This window comes from Rhincodon typus, chromosome 2 (genome assembly GCF_021869965.1).
Source record: "Rhincodon typus isolate 14 chromosome 2, sRhiTyp1.1, whole genome shotgun sequence".
NCBI classification, from domain to species: Eukaryota; Metazoa; Chordata; class Chondrichthyes; order Orectolobiformes; family Rhincodontidae; genus Rhincodon; species Rhincodon typus.
Genome location: NC_063333.1, coordinates 110785035 through 110801178, shown reverse-complemented (window position 1 = coordinate 110801178; position 16144 = coordinate 110785035). Strand labels below are relative to the sequence as shown.

The 16144-nt window shown below is 44.6% G+C and overlaps 1 protein-coding gene across 7 annotated transcripts in view; it reads right to left on the bottom strand.

The window, feature by feature from the left end:
- Nucleotides 1-16144, bottom strand: part of elovl2 (ELOVL fatty acid elongase 2) — a 116441-nt gene that overhangs the window by 20453 nt on the left and 79844 nt on the right. For 4 of the 7 annotated variants that reach the window (XM_048610807.1, XM_048610795.1, XM_048610814.1 and 1 more), the window contains exon 2: nt 13579-13642. In XM_048610807.1, coding sequence (XP_048466764.1) covers nt 13579-13636 — 58 coding nt within the window. In that variant the 5' untranslated portion in view covers nt 13637-13642. Of the gene's footprint in view, nt 1-13578; nt 13643-13750; nt 13832-16144 lie in introns of all 7 variants that reach the window. The other 3 variants (XM_048610789.1, XM_048610781.1, XM_048610773.1) reach the window with 1 other exon arrangement.

The window sequence follows — 16144 nt, the reverse complement described above, 5'->3', positions numbered from 1 at the left end:
CACTCTCTCACACTCTTTTGCACATGCTCTCACTCTCTCTCTCACTCACACTCTCTCACACATTGTCACTCTCTCTCATACTCTCTCACACACTTATTCACTCTCACTCTTTCTCACACACTCACTCACAATATCTCTCTCACACTCTCACTCACTCTTACACTCTCTCATTCACTCTCACACTCACACTCTCTCACACGCACTCTCCCTCTCAAACTCAATCTCTCTCTCACTCTCACTCGCTCACACACTCTTTCACTCTCTCTCACACTCTCACAATCTGTCACTCGTACACTCTCTCACACTCTCTCACTCACTATCGCATTGTCTCACACACACTCACTCACACTCTCACACTCTCTCACCCTCTCTCAAATTCTCTCACACACTATCCCTCTCACACTGTCTCTTTCTCACTTTCTCACACTCTCTCATTCTCTCTCTCACACCCTCACACACCCTCTCACACTCTGACACTCTTTTTTGCATGCTCTCACACTCTCTCACACACACTCACACATTCTCTCACACTCTCTCACACACTGTCACTCTCTCTCTCATACTGTCTCTCACACATTCACTCACTATCTCAAACTCACACTCTTTGACTCTCTCACTCACTCTTTCTCACACTATCTCTCTCTCTCTCTGCCTCTACTTTCTCACACTCTCTCACTCACTCTCTCTGAAACTCTCTCAACACATTCTCTCTCACACTCTCAAACTCACACTCCCACACACACACACACACTCTCTCACACTCACTCTCTCTCACTCACCTTCACTCTCTCAATCTCACTCTGACTCACTCTCACTCTTTCACTCTCTCACATACACTCACACACTCTCTCAAACTCACACTACCACACACACTCTCACACACTAACTCTCTCTCACACTGTCTGACACTCTCACACTCTCCACTCTCACCCTCATCTCACTCTTACTCACACTCTCACTGTCTCACCCACACTCAGTCATTGTCTCTCACACTCTCTCACACACACAGTTGTGTACACTCTCTCAAACTCACACTCTTTCACTCTCTCTTACTCTTTCACACACTCTCATACACTCACTCAGACTCTTTCAAACTCACACTCTCAGAGACTCTCTCTCTCACACTCCTTTTCTCACACTCAATCTCTCTCACTTTCTCACTCTCTCACACTCTCTCTCTCACACAGATTCACTCCCACTCTCTCAAACTCACACACTGACACATAAACTCTCACACACTAACTGTGTCTCACACTCACTCTCTCTTCCACACTCTCGCACTCTCTCTCACTCGCTCTCTCACTGTCACTCAGTCTCTCTCTCCCAATATCACTCTCACCCTCCCTCACTCACTCCCTCAGCCTCAGACTCACTCTCTCACTCTCACCCTCACCCTCACTCTCATCCTCACAGTCACTCTCACTCTCACCCTCAGTCTCACTCTCTCACTCCCTCACATTCACTCTCTCACCCTCAGTCTCTCACTCCCTCAATCTCACCCTGACTCTCTCACTTTCGCTCTCACACTCTCACACCATCACTCTCACTGTCACTCACACTCACACTCACTCGCACTCTCACTTGAACTCTCTCACATTCTCATACTATCACTTTCTCTCACTCACTTTCTCGTACTCACTCTCTCCCTCTTGCATGCACTCTCTCATTCTCACATGCACTCACTCACATTCCCTCTCTCACTCTCAGTCTCTCACTCCCACACTCTCACTCTGAATCTCTCACACTCACTCTCACCCACTCTCTCCCTGTCACCGTCACTGTCACGCTCACTCTCACCCTCACTGTCACTCTCACTCTCACCCTCACTATCACGCTCAATCTCTCTCACTCTCTCTCTCACCCTCTTTCTCATACTCACTCTCTCACACTCATTCATTGTCTCTCACACACTGTCTCAAACTCTCTTACACTCCCACACTCTCGCACACTCTCTCTCTCTCTCTCACACACACTTATGCACACTCTCACAATCTCTTTCACTCTTGCTCACTCTCTCACACTCCATCACGCTCTCTCACTCGCTCTCTCACACTCAGTCACACGCTCACTCTGACAGTGTCTCACCCGCTCTCAAAATGTCTCTCACCCTCTCACTATCTCCCACACTCTCTCATTCTGTATCATGCTCACTCTCTCTCATACTCTCACTCTGTCTCACACTCTCTCACTCTCTACCACACTCTCTCACACTCACTCTCTCACTGTCTTTCACACTCTGTCACTCACGCTCACTCTGACACTCTCTCACTCTCTCTCAAAATGTCTCTCACCCTCTCTCACTCTCTATCACACTCACTCTCTGACTCTCTCTCACATTCACTCTCTCTTTACACTCACTCTCTCTCACACACACTTTCTCACACTCTCTCATTCTCTCTCACACACTCACTCTCTCATTCTAACGCTGTCAATCTCACTCTTTCTCATTCTCTTACGCTCTCACTCTCTCACACTCTTTCAGATACTCTCACACACTCTCACTCAATCTCATACTTTCTCACTCTCTATCACATTATCTCAGACTCTGTCTCTCACACACACTCACTGACACTGTCAAACTCCTACTCTCACACTGTTTCTCACTCACTCACACTCACTCTCTCTCTATCTCGTTCTCTCTCACACTCGCTCTCACTCTCTCTCTGAAACTCTCACACACATTCTCTCTCACACACACACACTTTCTCAAACTCACACTCCCACACACAATCTCACACACTAACACTCTTTCACACTCACTCTCTCTCACACACTCTGACACACTCACACTCTCTCACTCTCACCCTCATTCTCTCATCACCCTCATTCTCATTCTTCCTCACTCTCACTGTCACTCTTACTATCACTTACACTCTCACTCAAACTCTCACACTCTCACGCTATCACTCTCTCACTCTCACCCTCTTCCACGCACTCTCTCACTCTCATACCCACTAACTCACATTCCCTCTCTCTCAGTCTCTCACTCCCACACTCTCACTGAATCTCTCACTCTCACTCCCTCACTCTTAGACTCACTCTCTCACTCTCACTCAAACTCTCACCCTCTCACATTCTCACTCTCTCTTTCACCCTCTCACTCTGTCGCACAAACTCTCTCTCTCACTCTCTCTATCACACACTCTCACACTCTCACCATCACTTTCACTGTCACTCGCACTCTGACCCTCACCCGCATCCTCACACACTCTCATTTGAACTCTCTCACACTCTCACGCTATCAATCTCTCACGCACTCACTCACATTCCCTCTCTCACTCTCACTCTGAATCTCTCACTCTCACCCTCACCCTTTCTCTCACACTCACTCCCTCACTCTCAGACTTACTCTCTCACTCGCACCCTCACCCCCACTCTCACCATCACTCTCATTCTCACTCACTCTTACTCGCACTATCACTAACTCTCTCACACTCTCAAACTCTTACTCTTTTGCTCTCTCTCACACTCTCTCTGAAACTCTCTCACACACATTCTCTCTCTCTCACACACACACTCAATCACACTCTCTCAAACTCACACACCAACACACACTGTCATACGCTAACTGTCTCACACTCACTCTCTCACAGTCTCTCTGTTGCAGTCTCTAACTCGATCTCATACTCTCTCATTCACTTTCAGTCTGACACTCTCTCATTCTCACAATCTCTCTCACTCTCTCTCACTATCTTTCACACTCACTCTCAAACTCACATTTCCACAAACACTCTCTCACACAGTAACTGTAACTCACACTAACTCTCTCTCTCACACATTCACACTGTCTCCCTCTCAGTCTCTTTCTCACTCACACCCTCACTCTCTGTCACTTGCACTCTCACCCTCACTGATACTCTCAGTGTCACTCACACTCTCACCCTTACTCTCACTCACACTCTGACTCTAACTCTCACACACTCTCACATACTATCACATTTTCACACTCACTCTCTCCTAACACTCACTCTCTCTCTCATACTTTCTCACACTGTCAATCTCTCTCACTCTCTCTCAAACTTCCTCACAAACTCTCTCTCTCCCACATACTGACTCACACTCTCTCAAACTCTCACTCTCTCATTCTCCATGACAATCTCTCTCACTCTCTCACATACTATCACTCTATCACATACTCACTCTCTCACCCTCTAGCAAACTCACACTCTCTCACAGTCAATCATGCCCACTCTCTCTCACACTCGCTCACACTCCCTCATTCTCTACCACAGTCACTCTCTCTCACAGTCTCACACACTCTGTCACACTCACTCACTCATTTGTTCACTCACACTCTGACACTCTCTCACTCTGTCTCATATCTCTCACACTCTCTCACACTATCACATACTCACTCACTCACTCAAGCTCTCTCACACTCTCTCTCAGTGTCTCACGCACTCTGACTCGCTCACACACTTTGTCGCACTCTCTCACGCAGTCTCACACTTCCACTCACTCACACTCTCTCACAATCTCTCTCACTCTCTATCACACTCACTCTCTCTCACACACTCACTCACACTCTCTCAAGTTTACACCCTCTCACACTATCATGCACACTCTCTCTCACACACTCTCACTCATGCTCTCTCACACACTCTCACTCTCTATCACAGTCACTCTCTCTCTCTCACACAGTCTTTCACACTCTGACTCTCTAACACATTCTGTCGCACTCTCTCATTCACTCTCACACTCTTTCAATCACTCACACTCTGACACTCTCTCATTCTTTCTCAAAATCTCTCTCACTCTCTTTCACACTCTAACACGCCCACTCCACCTCACACTATCTCTCTCATACTCTCTTACACTGTCTCAGATTCTCTCACACACTATCACTCTATCACATACTCACTCACTCTCTCAAACTGTATCACACCCACTCTCACACTCTCTCACACACTCACCCACACACTCTCAAACTCATACTCTCTCACACTCTCTCACCTTCTCACTCTTTCTCACTCTCTCAATCTCCAACACTCTCACTCTCTCATTCTCTATCACATGCACACTCTCTCTCACACTCTCACTCTCTCACAGACTCTCTCTCACACTCTTTCATGCTCTCTCACACTAACACTCTCATTCTCTATCACACTCACTCTCTCTCTCACAGTCTTTTACACTCTCTGACTCTCATACACTGTCACACTCTCTCATTCACTCTCATACTCTTTCACTCACTCACACTCTCTGACTCTCTCTCATAATCTCTCTCACACTCTCTCACTGTCTATCACAGTCACTCTCTCTCATGCTCTCTCACTCTCCATTACACTCACTCTCTCTCAATCCCTCACAATCTCTCACTCTCTATCTCATCATCTCTCATACTCTCTTACACACTATCACTCTTTCACATACTCACTCTCTGAAACTCACACTCTCTTCACTCTCTCACGCTCTCTCACACACTCACTCACAATCTCTCAAACTCTCACTCTCACACTTTATAACGCCGACTCTCGCACTCTCTCACACACTCTTTCAATCTCTCTCACTCTGTCTCACACGCTCACCCACACATTCTCAATATCATACTCTCTCACACTCTCCCACTATCTCACCTTCTCACTCTCTCTCAATCTTTCTCGTTCTCTTGCAATCTCTCACACTCTCTCACACTCACTCTCTCTCTGTCTCTCACACTCTTGGACTCACACACTCTGTTTCTCTCTCATTCTCTCTCATAATCTCTCTCACTCTCTATCACACTCACTCTGCATCTCACATTCTCTCACACTCGCTCACACACAATCACTCTATCACATACTCTCTCAAACTCTCTCACACTCTCACTCTCTATTACACTTACTCTCTCTCACACACTCTCTGTCTCTCACAATCGCTCACTCTCTATCACATTCACTCTCTCTCTCACAGTCTCTCACACTCTCTGACTCTCTCACACGCTGTCACACTCTCTCACTCAGTCTCACACTCTAACGCTCATTCACTCTTTCTCAGTCTCTCTCAGTCTCTCAAACTCACACTCTCTCACACTCTCACAGTCAGTAGAAATGAAAGAATAGGCAGGATAAATGAGTGGCTTGAGAGATGGTGCAGGAGGGAGGAGTTCAGATTTTCGGGACATTGGGACCGGTTCTGGGGGAGGTGGGACTATTACAAATCGGACGGTCCACACATGGGCAGGACTGGAACCGAGGTCCTAGGGGCTGCTTTTGCTAACGCTGTTGGGGAGGGTTTAAACTAATGTGGCAGGGGGATGGGAACCAAATGAGGAGGTTAGTGGACAGTAAGGAGGTAGTAACTGAAGCCTGTAAGGAACTAGATAATGAAGTCAGTGTGACTAAGGGGAAGAGTAGGCAGAGAGCAGATGATGAACGCAAAAGGGACAGGTGGTCTGAGGTGCATTTGTTTTAATGCCAGAAGTGTAGTAGGTAAGGCAGATGAACTTAGGGCTTGGATTAGTACCTGGGAGTATGATGTTATTGCTATTACTGAGACTTGGTTGAGGGATGGGCAAGGTTGGCAACTAAATATCCCAGAATATAGATGCTTCAGGCGGGATAGAGAGGGAGGTAAAAGGGGTGGAGGAGTTGCATTACTAGTCAAAGGAAATCACAGCTGTGCTGAAGGAGGGCACTGTGGAGGACTCGAGCAGTGAGGCAATATGGACAGAGCTCAGAAATAGGAAGGGTGCATAACAATGTTGGGGCTGTACTACAGGCCTCCCAACGGCGAGCGTGAGATAGAGGCACAAATATGTAGACAGATTATGGAAAGATGTAGGAGCAACAGGGTGGTGGTGATGGGAGATTTTAATTTTCCCAACATTGACTGGGATTCACTTGGTGTTAGGGGTTTAGGTGGAGCAGAATTTGTAAGGAGCACCCAGGAGGGTTTTCAAGAGCAGTATGTAAATAGTCCAACTGGGGAAGGGGCCATACTGGACCTGGTGTTGGGGAATGAGCCCGGCCAGGTGGTTGAAGTTTCAGTAGGGGATTACTTTGGGAATAGTGATCACAATTCCGTAAGTTTTAGAATACTGATGGACAAAGACAAGGGTGGTCCCAAAGGAAGAGTGCTAAATTGGGGGAAGGCCACCTATAGCAAAATTCGACAGGAGCTGGGGAATGTGGATTGGGAGCAGCTGTTTGAGGGTAAATCCACATTTGATACGTGGGAGGCTTTTAAAGAGAGGTAGATTAGAGTGCAGGACAGACATGTCCCTGTGAAAATGAGGGATAGAAAGGGCAAGATTAGGGAACCATGGATGACAGGTGAAATTGTGAGACTAGCAAAGAGGAAAAAGGAAGCATACATAAGGTCTAGGCGACTGAAAACAGACGAAGCTTTGGAAGAATATCGGGAAAGCAGGACCAATCTGAAACGAGGAATTAAGAGGGCTAAAAGGGGTCATGAAATATCTTTAGCAAACAGGGTTAAGGAAAATCCCAAAGCCTGTTATTCATATATAAGGAGCAAGAGGGTAACTAGAGAAAGGGTTGGCCCACTCAAGGACAAAGGAGGGAAGTTATGCGAGGAGTCAGAGAAAATGATTGAGATTCTTAATGAGCACTTTGCGTTGGTATTCACTGAGGAGAGGGACATGACGGATGTTGGGGTTAGGGATAGATGTTTGATTACTCTAGGTCAAGTCAGCATAAGGAGGGGGGAAGTGTTGGTTATTCTAAAAGGCATTAAGGTGGACAAGTCCCCAGGTCCACATGGGAGCTATCCCAGGTTCCTGAGGGAAGCGAGAGAGGAAATAGCTGGGGCCTTAACAGATATCTTTGCAGCATCCTTGAGCAGGGATGAGGTCCCGGAGGGCTGGAGAATTGCTAATGTTGTCCCCTTGTTTAAGAAGGGTAGCAAGGATAATCCAGGTAATTATAGACCGGTAAGCCTGACATCAGTTGTGGGGAAGCTGCTGGAGAAGATACTGAGGGATAGGATCTATTTACATTTGGAAGAAAATGGGCTTATTAGTGATAGGCAGCATGGTTTTGTGTGGGGAAGGTCATGTCTTACCATCTTGATAGAATTCTTTGAGGAAGCGATAAAGCTGATAGATGAGGGAAGGGCTGTAGATGTCATATACATGGACTTCAGTAAGGCGTTTGATAAGGTTCCCCATGGTTGGCTGATGGAGAAAGTGAAGTCGCATGAGGTCCAGGGTTTACTAGCTGGATGGATAGGGAACTGGCTGGGCAACAGGAGACAGAGAGTTGTAGTGGAAGGGAGTTTCTCAAAATGGACAGCTGTGACCAGCGGTGTTCCACAGGGATTCGTGTTGGGACCACTGTTGTTTGTGATATACATAAATGATCTGGAGGAAGGTATAGATGGTCTGATTAGTAAGTTTGCAGATGACATTAAGATTGGTGGAGTAGCAGATAGTGAAGGGGACTGTCAGAGAATGCAGTAGAATATAGATAGATTGGAGAGTTGGGCGGAGAAATGGCAGATGGAGTCAATCCAGGCAAATGCGAGGTGATGCATTTTGGAAGATTCAATTCAAGAGCGAACTATACGGTGAATGGAAAAGCCCTGGGGAAAATTGATGCACAGAGAGATTTGGGTGTTCAGGTCCATTGTACCTTGAACGTGGCAGCGCAGGTGGATAGAGTGGTCAAGAAGGCATACATCAGACGGGGTATTGAGTACAAGAGTTGGCAGGTCATGTTACAGTTGTATAGGACTTTGGTTCAACCACATTTGGAATACTGCATACAGTTCTGGTCGCCACATTAGCAAAAGGATGTGGATGCTTTGGAGAGGGTGCAGAGGAGGTTCACCAGGATGTTGCCTGGTATGGAGGGCGCTAGCTATGAAGAGAGGTTGAGTAGATTAGGATTATTTACATTAGAAAGACAGAGGTTGAGGGGGGACCTGATTGAGGTCTACAAAATCATGAGAGATATAGACAGGGTGGATAGCAAGAAGCTTTTTCCCCAGAGTGGGGAACTTAGTTACTAGGGATCACGATTTCAAGGTGAGTGGGGAAAAATTTAAGGGAGATATGCGTGGAAAGTTTTTTACGCAGAGTGTGGTGGTTGCCTGGAACGTGTTGCCAGCGGAGGTGGTAGAGGCGGGCATGATGGCGTCATTTAAGATGTATCTAGACAGATACATGAATGGGCAGGGAGCAGCGGGATACAGATCATTGGAAAATAGGCGATAGGTTTAGATAGAGGATCTGGATCAGCGCAGGCTTGGAGGGCCAAAGGGCCTGTTCCTGTGCTGTAATTCTCTTCGTTCTTTCTTTGTTCCTGTTGTTTTCTCACATAGTCTCTCGCACTCTGACACTCTCTCAAATTCTCTCACACACTATCACTCATTCACATACTCACCCTCAAACTCACACTCTATCACACTCTCTTTCACTCTCTCAAACTCACAGTCTCTCACCCTCTATCACAGCAACTCACTCTCACACTCTCTCACACACTCTTTCACTCTCTCTCACTGTCTCACGCTGTCTCAATCTCATACATTTTCTCACTCTCGATCACACTCATTCTCTCTCTTACACTCTCTCACACTCACTCTCTATAACAGTCACTCTCTCTCTCACAGAGTCTCATACTCTGACTCTCTCATGCACTGTCGCACTCTCTCACTCACTCTCACACTCTCTGACAAAGAACAAAGAAAATTACAGCACAGGAACAGGCCCTTCGGGCTTCCATGCCTGCGCCGATCCAGATCCTCTATCTGAACCTGTCGCCTATTTTCCAAGGATCTGTATCCCTCTGCTCCCTGCCCATTCATGTATCTCTCTAGCTACATCTTAACTGACGCTATCTTGCCCGCCTCTACCACCTCTGCTGGCAACACGTTTCAGGCAACCACCACCCTCTGCGTAAAGAACTTTCCACGCATATCTCCCTTAAACTTTTCCCCTCTCACCTTGAAATCGTGATCCCTAGTAATTGAGTCCCCCACTCTTGGAAAAAGCTTCTTGCTATCCACCCTGTCTATACCTCTCATGATTTTGTAGACCTCAATCAGGTACCCCCTCAACCTCCGTCTTTCTAATGTAAATAATCCTAATCTACTCAACCTCTCTTCATAGCTAGCGCCCTCCATACCAGGCAACATCCTGGTGAACCTCCTCTGCACCCTCTCCAAAGCATCCACATCCTTTTGCTAATGTGGCGACCAGAACTGTACGCAGTATTCCAAATGTGGTTGAACCAAAGTCCTATACAACTGTAACATGACCTGCCAACTCTTGTACTCAATACCCCATCCGATGAATGAAAGCATGCCGTATGCCTTCTTGACCACTCTATCCACCTGCATTGCCACCTTCAGGGTACAATGGACCTGAACACCCAGATCTCTGCGCATCAACACTCACTCTCACTCTCACACTCTCTATCACACTCATCTCTCTTTCACAATCTCTCATACTCTCTCATTCTCTCAAATTATCTCATACATTATCACTCACTCTCTCTCAAATTCTCTCAATCTCTTACTCTGTCTCACACTCTCACCTCACAGTCTTTCACAATCTCTGACTCTCTCACACACTCTGTTGAACTCTCTCATTCACTCTCACACTCTGACACTCTCTCATAATCTCTCTCACTCTCTATCATAGTCACACTCTCTCCCACACACTCTCACTCTAACACGCCCACTCTCTCACACTCAATCTCTATTACACTTACTCTCTCTCACACACACTGTCTCTCACAATCGCTCACTCTCGATCTCACTCACTCTCTCTCTCACAGCGTCTCACACTCTGACTCTCTCATACACTGTGACATTCTCTCACTCACTCTCACACTCTCACTCTCTCTCATAATCTCGCTCACTCTCTATCACACTCACCCTCTCTCACAATCTCTCATACTCACTCAAATTCTCACATAGTATCTCTCTCTCACAGTCACTTTCTGTCTCACAGTCTCTCACACCCTGTCACACTCACACTCACTCTCACACTCTTTCACTCATTCACGCTCTAACACTCGATCACTCTCTCTCATAGTCTCTCCCTCTCTCTATCACACTCACTCTCTCACATGCTCTCACTCTCACATTCTCTCACACTATCACGCCCACTCACTTTCACTCTCTCACACTCTCTCTCACAGTCACTCTCTCTCTCACGGTCTCTCATACTCTCTGACTATCTCACAGACTCTGTCGCACTGTCTCACTCATGCTCACACTCTTTCATTCACTCACACTCTGATACTCTCTCAGTCTGTTTCATAATCTCACTCTCTCAACCTCTATCACGGTCCCTCACCCTCACCCTCACCCTCACCCACAGCATTTGCACTCTCTTGCTGGTCACACTCTGTGCTGAGAGACTTTGGGCCTTACTGTAATAAGGCCTGCCCTGCTACAAGAACCAAATTTAACCAGTTTACTTAATTAGCTTAATTAGATTAAGTAGCTACTAAAAGTGCTTGTTTAAACTTTCCTTAGGCCTAAAGGAAAGAAAATACAACCCTTAAATATCTACCCTTCCCTTATCCACAGTTTTAGATTTTAAGAATGCAAAACATTAAGACTTATACTCTTAAATTTCCACACTTAGCTCAACTACCAGAGTTTCCACTCTCTTACTAGTCACCCTCTGTGCTGGTGCACCTACTTTGATATCAGATGGGTTTGGTGGGAGAACAGCTTAGGACCTTGAAGGAGTAAGACCTGCAATCTGGGCCTTCCTCGTAGACATAGTCTCTGTAACAATCAATCAGTGGAAGAGGCTTGGTTAAGACGAAAGCCTCTTCCCATTAGGCCAGCAAATGATTTCTCTCAATAAGGTCAGGCTAAACAGGTCCTGTAGATCACTGCACCCAAAAAGAAGCTAAAGGCAGCAAAACTACTTTATAGTGAGCAACAGTACAGATAGCTCATATACGCGATGAGCAGAATTAATTGCTGACTTAACACTGTCAAGTGGCATTTAGCAATAATCTGTTCACTGATGCTTGATTTGGGTTCTAACAGAGCCACTTGCAATCACCTCCCTCCTATAATGGCATTCAAGAACTGTTCAAGATAGTCTAGCCATGGCACAACCAACATTTAATACAGATCCAGCATCACCTTCTTCCTCTGCAACTCTGTGCCTCATCTAATAATGGCATCACTCCAAATGCCTCTTCTGTTCCTGTTCTGCGACCTGAAGGGACTGGTGGACATGCACACCAAGGCACACTGAGCCTCGCTGTTTCCCAGGTTCCTCCTGTTCATCATGTCTTCACTTGCCATCTTTGTCCTGTCCAAATGCATCAGCTCACAATTATCTGGATTGAATTCCATTTGCCAATGACCAGTCATTTGACCAGACATCCACCTATCCTCCTATTTCCCACCCCACCAATTTTCACATCATCCACGAATTTACTGATTAACCCTCCTACATTCAAGCTGAAATAATTTATATATAACACAAGGAGCAAGGGCCCCAACACTGATCCCAGTAGAACCCCATTGTATACAGGCCTCCAGATACAAAAACACCTCTTGACCATCACTCTTTGCTTCCTGCCACTCAGCCAATTTAGAATCCAATTAATCAAATTCCCTTGGATTCATGAGCTCCTACCTTCACTGTCAGTATCCCATGCATGACTTTATAAAAAGCATTGGTGAAGTCAAAGTAGACTATGTCAAATGCAGTCCTGGTGACTGCAAGATAAAAAGCTTGGATGTGATGTTTTCCTTTTTGCAATTTTTTTCATTCTGATACACACAGCATTTGCCACATAATCTCAGAAGTGGTGCGGTGCAGAAAGAAGCAAATCCAACCATTGTGCCTGCAGCAGCTCTTCAACCAAACAATGTTACCTTGAGCCAATCTCCTGCTTTTTCCACATACCCTTGCACATAATTTCTATTCAATTAATGCTCTCTTGAATGTCTCAATTGAACCTGACTCCACCATATTTCTAGGCAGTATATTGCACATCCTACCTACTTGGTATATGGAAAATGTATTTTGTAGCTTCTTTTCATCACCCTGCTTCTTTTGCACATCGCTTTAAACCTATTAAACCTTTTCCTAATAGAAGTGAGAACAACTTCACCCCACCTACTCCATCCGGCCTGTTTGTGTTTTTGAAAACCTCGGTCAAATCTCCTGTCAGTGTTCTTTTCTCCAAGGAAAACAGTCCCAACTTCTATAATCTTTCTTCATAATTAAAGTTTTTCATTCCTGAAACCAATCTTGTAAATCACCTTTGCGTTCTCTCCAATGCATTTACATCTTTCCTTTAATGTGGCACCCACAACTGTACACAATCATTCAGCTGAGATCTAACAAGCATCTTACGTAAATTCAACATCATCTCCTCGCTCCTGTACTCTATGCCCCCACTAATAAATATCAGAAAATGCAAGGATCCCAATACTGACCCATGGAGAACTCCACTAACCCTAATCTTCCTCCAAATTTGAAAAAGTATCTGGACCATTACTCTGTTTCCTATTACTCAGTATATGTATACACTGGGTGTACATGCGCACTTTGTAAATCATGGTTCTATATATTACCCAAACATCCACATCTGACAGTATCTATATATCCTACACCAAGTATCAGATTTCAGATTAATTAGGCTGACTTACCTCTAGGACCGAACATGTAGTCCATAAACATATTCACATGTTTGTCTAAGGATTGCATTTGGTTCTGAAATAAACATTTAAATCACTTCAGTTTTATGTACAATATTTCAAGTCCAGCCATAAAACCTTAGCTGCTAACTTTACTTCACTTTAGCTGCACAATTCTACTCACCTTAAACATTTTAATACTAATAGTAAAATTCAGTTTTGTTGCCGTAATAATACTGTTTCATTAATCAACTGGCTGGGATCCCTGTGAATATTTAAAATGCATACAATCATTATTATATTATACAATATATTCACTTGGAGACAAAGGAATATATGCAACTTAAAGCATAGCATCCTATTAATTGGGATCCCAGGAGATAGAAGCATCCTGTTAATTTAGCAGACGTGTTTAAAATTTAATAGGTGTAATTTAGTTACAGTTCATTTAAAGATCAGATAAGCAAAAGGATGCATTGAGCCATTTCAAACGAATCTTTTTAAAAGAACCTGTAGTTTATGTAATTCCTTACTATGTCCTCATCATATCCAAAAATCCTAAACAATAGAGCTTATCATTCTATTCTACTGTTTCATGTTCAATGTAAATACTTAGTTACGTGTCCAGTTAAATCCTTTATTTCTATAACTTGCTATACAGCAGAAGTATGTAGGTCCAGTACTCCAGCAAAAGCACCTGTACAGACAGATACAGCGACATAGTAGGTTAACTTACAGAACAAATAATCCAGAAAGCTGGGCTATTAAACAACAGACATGAATTCGAATCCTACCAGGGTAAAGAAGGGAAGTTGAATTCAGTTAATTTAATAGATCTGGAATGACAAACTAGTAATAATGACCAAGAAATTGTTATTAAAAACCCATCTGGTTCAGTACTGTACCATAGGAAATCTGTCATCCTTACTCAATGGGATCTACATTTGACTCTATACCCCTAGCAATATGGCTGATAAAGAACTGGCCTCTGAAATGATCTAGCAAGCCTCAAAGAATCAAACATCTATGACAAGTGCAAGTATAATAAAACTGAACAGGCCACTTAGCATCAACCTAAGTATCAGACATAATAAAATCAAACACAGCACAAGTAATTTTACTAATTAATTACTGTTGACTTGTGCCAAAATTGAGACAGTTGCCTCATAGACAATCAAGTGACAGCTTGACATAGTTGCAATCACATAATTATGGCTGTTGCCAAATTAAGAGCCATGTCAGATCTTCAGGATGTTCTATCATTCAATGAGATCAATGACTAAACTGTGACATATCTCCATATTTTGTTCCACTTTTGTTCATATTCCATTACATATCCCACAATACCTTTAGAAAACAAAAACCTATCAATTTCAAATCAAAAATACCAAACTTCATCTTTACCAACCCTGGGCTTGCCTTGCCCACCAAGGTGAAGATGATTGGTAGAGGAGGAGTGTTTCTTGGAGTCTTCAACATTGATGCAGCTCCACAAAGTCTTATAGCATCAGGTCAAACATAGGCAAGGGACCTTTACTGGATTTCCATTTACCATCTTCCCTCAGCTAATGAATCAATAAACCTCTATGCTGACCACAACTTAGAAGAAGCACTATGGGCACAGAATGCTCTCTGGGTAATGGATGTCACTGTTCACCACCAAGAATGGCTCATTAAACCCACTGATGATCAAACTGGCTGTGTCTGGAAGTTTATGGTTGTATCTTTAATTTGGGTTTCTTCTTCCAAGGTTTCAGAGGAGTTCCCAGTTTCGGATGTACAGCCTCTCCAATTCTAGATCATAAATCATATAATCCCTACAGTGTGGAAACAGGCCCTTCAGCCCAACAAGTCCACACTGCCCTCATAGCATCCTTCCCAGACTCATCCCTCATAACCCACCTAATCTACACATCCCTGAACACTACGGGCAATTTAGCATGGCCAATCCACCTTGCTTGCACATCTTTAGACTGTGGGAGGAAACTGGAGCACTAGAGAAAACCCATGTAGACACAGGGAGAATGTGCAAACTCCACACATACAGTCACCCAAGGGTGGAATCGAATCCTGGTCCCTGGTGCTGTGAGGCAGCAGTGCTGACCACTGAGCCACTGTGCTACATCTGTTCTAATATTTGTCATCCCTAAGGTTCTGAGGATGCCCCACTGATCAGATGGCTGTTGAGTTCTGAAGGGTCACTGAACTTGAAACATTAGCCCTGCTTTCTGTCCACAGATCTGCCAGACCTGCTGCCGAGTTTCTCCAGCAATTTCTGTTTTTGGGTCAGCCAGACATACCCAGGCATGGGGTGGTGCAGAATAAGCTCACCCTCTATTCCTGCTACCACATGGATGTTCCTTTAGCCACAGCTGTCAGTGTTTGTGATGCCAAATTATTGGGGACAAATACACGCAGAGTCTGGAAAGAGTTAAAATCAGAAATCTTTATCACCAGCATGCAGGGATAGGCTAACAACTGTCAAAAATCAATTATAGCATAGGTTTTATCGAAATATCAATACCATTCCATTTCTAGGCCAAAAAGGGGGAAAGATTTAGAAAAACCTAAAAACTGT